The sequence below is a fragment of the Styela clava genome, chromosome 12, assembly GCF_964204865.1.
Source record: "Styela clava chromosome 12, kaStyClav1.hap1.2, whole genome shotgun sequence".
Classification (NCBI taxonomy): domain Eukaryota; kingdom Metazoa; phylum Chordata; class Ascidiacea; order Stolidobranchia; family Styelidae; genus Styela; species Styela clava.
The window spans coordinates 15,107,475-15,112,067 of NC_135261.1; the positions used below are offsets into that span (position 1 = coordinate 15,107,475).

Here is a 4,593-nt window from a genome sequence, read left to right on the forward strand (position 1 = left end):
ATATGTTACATGCAAGAAAAAGAGAAGATTTGTGAAAACTTTCCATTTTAACATTGGTGATTACTCATCATATCTATTCGGTTGTTCAAATACTTATTCTGACTAAAACCTTCATAGCTCAAATTCTTTACCGTTTGAGTTGCATAAAATGTAAAAGCTGTCTCGTTGCGCTGTCTCTCAAATATCGGTTCCAGTTCGAAAAATAAAGGAATTTACGTTGACGCTAAACGCCCTTTGGCTTAAGAGTGTAGCAATTATCCGCTATTAATTTTAGGGGGGGGGTCCGTGTATTATGGCTGGCTGGACAGCAAAGCGGGACTTTTGACTGACCGGCCGGGACTACGGGACAAGACGTTGAAAAGTGGGACTGCCCCGCCTAAATCGGGACGTATGGTAAGCCTATGTTTATAGAATGCTATGCCAATTCCAAGCCTTCAAAAAAAACCTACAACATACAATAATGCCATGGATGAGAGATCACTTTGAAATATATTATCAAAAACATTCTGAAACTGAAAAATATGTTAAAAGTAATATAAATAATTTTAAAGTAATATTCAATATATATTCTTGTCTGACATGACTCACTTTCATAACATCCAACAAAATTCGTCGCAAAACGAAACAGGATGTGTAGTAAGTCGCATCACGTGTTTTTATCGAGGAATCATGCAATGCGTAATTCGTGGAAGCATAAGCTATCAATGAACATATAATTGTAATGAAGTTGATCAAGTATGATCGACAAAAAAATCTTTTACTAATCAATAAATTTTTATTTAGCGCTCTACAGCAGCGTTAAAATTTGTACGTTTATAATTATGCCTGACTTTGCTCTGATTTTTGCTGTTTCGTCATTATTAGTTACTTCAGGTAAGTGTATTGTTTTATATAAATATTTTGATATTTTAGAATCGTTTTTGTTGTATAAATTAATGTTGCATGGTAATTGTGCTAGCATATGTTTGAAAGAAGTTAGCTTGTTAGCTACTTAAATAAACAAGTACAGCTATCTAATTCAGAAGCTATTTGGCTTGCAACTTTCCTTTAAACGTCTAATCGGCATGGATTTCGTTATAACGATTTGAATTCAACTGAAGTCGATTAAATTCTCATCCACAAATATTTATCAAGTTTCAACCAATGTAAATATAAAACATTAATAGAATAATATTGGGAAGATATTGTTGGCAACCGGTATAGTTACATGACAGACCTATTTTTCACGCTTTCGGTCTGATAATATCATTAGAATAAACTACACAAATGCACATCCCTTGGTAGTTGAAAAAATTGAAGTTTTTTGCCAATCTGTGGTAACAAAAAATACACTTGTCACACAGCCTGGTTCTCCATTGCTGAGAACATGTGGGCTTGCATTTTCAGTGGCAACCGACGAAAATAGACATGCTTGCAGCTCTTCACCACATATTATTGTACCATACGAGACCGGGATACTCACTAATGCATCGAACTTGAATGAATGTTACTGGACAATACATCCTACACCTTTTCCAAATTTCAAGGTTAAATTAGATATACGATATTTAGAAGAACCTAGCCGACATAGTCAACCCGAGCAGAGGGGGAGTATCAGTAAGTAAAATCTTTATATATATATTGAATCTCCGCTTTTCGCCTACCGTCTTGTTTTTGAAATTTTGCCCTGATATTCTATTTAATACTGTATTATGAAAAAGAATGTAATTTCACAGAACTTGGAACAGTTGAACTCAAAACTGCCTCTGAAGTCTGTTATGATAACTGTCATAATGACGAGGTCCTCATATCTGGCTGTGAAGTTGCGGAAATATACAATTTTGATATAATCGCATCAATCGTATACGAAAAGGGTTCAGAAAATGGAGTCGAGATACATTACGTAACAGAACCATGTTTAAAAGGTGAGAAAATATTTGAAGAAAGTATTTATTTCAATAGCTCAAGTATATCGTCAATCCCACATTTTAAAAATGGCTGCTTCAGAAGTATGTGCACCAAGATGGCTGACACCGTAACGTAGTAGTGTAGCAGATTAGCGTTAGGCCATAATTTTATTCCAATTTTCCTAATTTCAGTTATACTACGAGTGCGGGGACTAGCCAAGTGACTCCCGTAGTAGTTGTACCTTAAATTATGGCCCACCTCCAACCTAGTACACATACTACGTTCCGGTGTCCGCCATCTTTGTGCACATACTTCTGGAGTACCAAAAAATGTTTTATGACCTTGTTGCATATAGTAAATTCGGATGTACGTGCAATTGAAATATTCTACTCCGTTTGCGAAAATTTTCAAAACTGCCTTTAGATATAAAGCAAAGTTAAAACTGATTTTCAATACACTAAATTCATACAAATTAAAATACTTCTAAAGTAACTTATTCAAATTCTGGAAAATATTATGTTCAAATGTTGCTTAAAATTTACAAAAATATCTTACCAACTGTAAATGCTCTAGCGGTTGACGATTGTCCGACTACAGAAAAGGCTATATTTGATTGCGTGTTCTCATAGCTATCATAGCTCCCAGCAGATGACAGTTCAACACTTTCCGCTGTATTATCGATGGATTGTAAAATTCTGAAAGAGGAAAAAAATATGACAAGGTAAGTATAAAACAAATTTGAGTCAATCATATCAAAGAGGCACCAATATATGTAGTATAGGTATATACAGCTTGGCAAGACATATGAAACATATTATATATATTAACATAATTTTAAATATGGAAAGCAGTGATAATATATAGCTTTCCAGTTAGATTGTTTAAGTTGAATAGCTAATTTGGTCTTCAAATCAACAATAACTACTTGTTTTAATTCTTGTATGGTAGTAAACATATTAAAGAAACAGGCAGAAGATATCTCCCTACTACTATACTTACACGTCAGAGTTATCAGAAACAGTACTTTGCGCATCTTGATTCGTAGCCTGCAGAAGATTGTTTGTAATCGTGAGGACGTCGTCGGCAGCCTGCGAATAAAAAACATTTGTGTTGGTTAACAAGTCTAGAAATTAAAAGGAATAACAACAACATGATTTTGCAATACATTGGCAGAGTTACGCAACATGTTAAAGTTGATTTTTAGAATTTTCACACTTTAATGGATTTCTTCCAAAAAGTGACAACTTGGCAAATGTTGGACTTTGGTTGCGATTTAGTTTTAGTCGAGTATTGAGCAAACTGTAGAAAACTTCGTCAACTATCTCACCCCCTATTCGTATTTTTTCTTAAATTTATATCAGTAATTTAAATGAAATTTCACTTGTAAGTGACCGGGAAACAAGCATGGTAAGTGCAAAACGTGGTATGTTCTTGACATACGAATCTCAGGCATATGTGGAGTATATTATGTTGGTTGGTTTGTAATATTTTGTGAAAAATCACAATCGCAATAAGGAAAAATATTTTTTGTATCTTTGAAATATAAGAATCTCGAATAAAGTATACGTAAATTCCCGCGATAAACCTATAACCATATCCTGAATTTGTGATTTGCGTGCATTGGCGTTACAGCATTCTTTCTATTGCATAGGTGACTTTATTGAGGAAATATTTTTCATAATTTTGAAATGCAAGAATACATGACAAACAAAATGAAATTTAATCAAATTTACAGCGTATACGTTTAATAGCTCCACAAGAAAACATTACGCATTTTCTTTCAAGTTCCATCAGAAAAAAAGTTCTTTGAAAATAATTTCTAAATTATGGTATGTCCAGAAATGTAATTCAAATTTTTAACAGCAGGTTGTCCTTTATTTATCAAACTCATTAGCAAAAACTTCCCTAATTTGAGAAAATGTATTCTAATTATTCGAATACATAACTTCCAAACATAGTCGTCAGCTGCGGTGCACCTTTTGCTCTCCGGTCTTAATCATATAGCGTATCACGCGGCCTTTCGTCCTGTTCACATTCTATGTCGGGTATGGAATTAGTTATCCAGTTATTTATTTCCGATCCATGAACTTTATGATGCAGGAGTCCAGCAATCCTCTTGTACATAATTATCGCCGGGAATTCGAATCTGCGAAACAGCGCAGGATAATCAAAAGTGTGAGGGCGCGCGTATTCCCAACAATTAGCACGATGCGCAACCCGCCGCTTCGAATTTTGACTTCGAACATGTCCTTCGTATCTAACTTCAAGCATTATTTTTCAGTTTCATAAAAATTTAAGACGCTGGACAACAGTTGAATAAAAGAGTAACGCCCTCCAAGCGAGCGCGAATGAAACTGTTACCAATAAGATTTTTTCCAACATGAATGAAGATAAATCTTTTTTCTCTCCACAACTGTTTGTTATATATATTTTTTAAACTTTTGTTTGATTAGTAGAACGTTGCTTCTACTTGCCAGTTTGCTGTCATAGAGATGGGAAATACATTTCCCTCTAAAATAAATGCGTTTCTTCCAACAGTTGTCAAAAATATGCGTTTATTTGTTAGTATATTCTCAACCAGTGCACACATTTGCTTAGAATATTTCCCAACCAATTTTAATAAAGATTTTGATTTACGATTGAACGTAAATACGGGTAGTATTCGCTTTATGTTGGTATAGTTGTTTGAGTAGCTAGTACCAGTTG

General features: G+C 34.3%; 1 protein-coding gene across 2 annotated transcripts; it reads left to right on the top strand.

Moving 5' to 3' along the window:
• The first annotated feature begins 315 nt into the window (after positions 1 to 315).
• Positions 316 to 2,565, top strand: LOC144430367 (uncharacterized). Of its 2 annotated transcripts, XM_078118281.1 has the most exons (5): positions 316 to 393; positions 784 to 873; positions 1,387 to 1,596; positions 1,716 to 1,904; positions 2,461 to 2,565. In XM_078118281.1, the coding sequence occupies exons 2-5, from the start codon at positions 822 to 824 to the stop codon at positions 2,514 to 2,516; spliced, it is 507 nt and encodes a 168-aa protein (XP_077974407.1). In that variant the 5' UTR covers positions 316 to 393; positions 784 to 821; the 3' UTR covers positions 2,517 to 2,565. The 2 variants fall into 2 exon arrangements, with proteins under 2 accessions (XP_077974407.1, XP_077974408.1); XM_078118282.1 differs by lacking the exon at positions 316 to 393 and having other exon boundaries at positions 758 to 873.
• Positions 2,566 to 4,593: the final 2,028 nt, after the last annotated feature.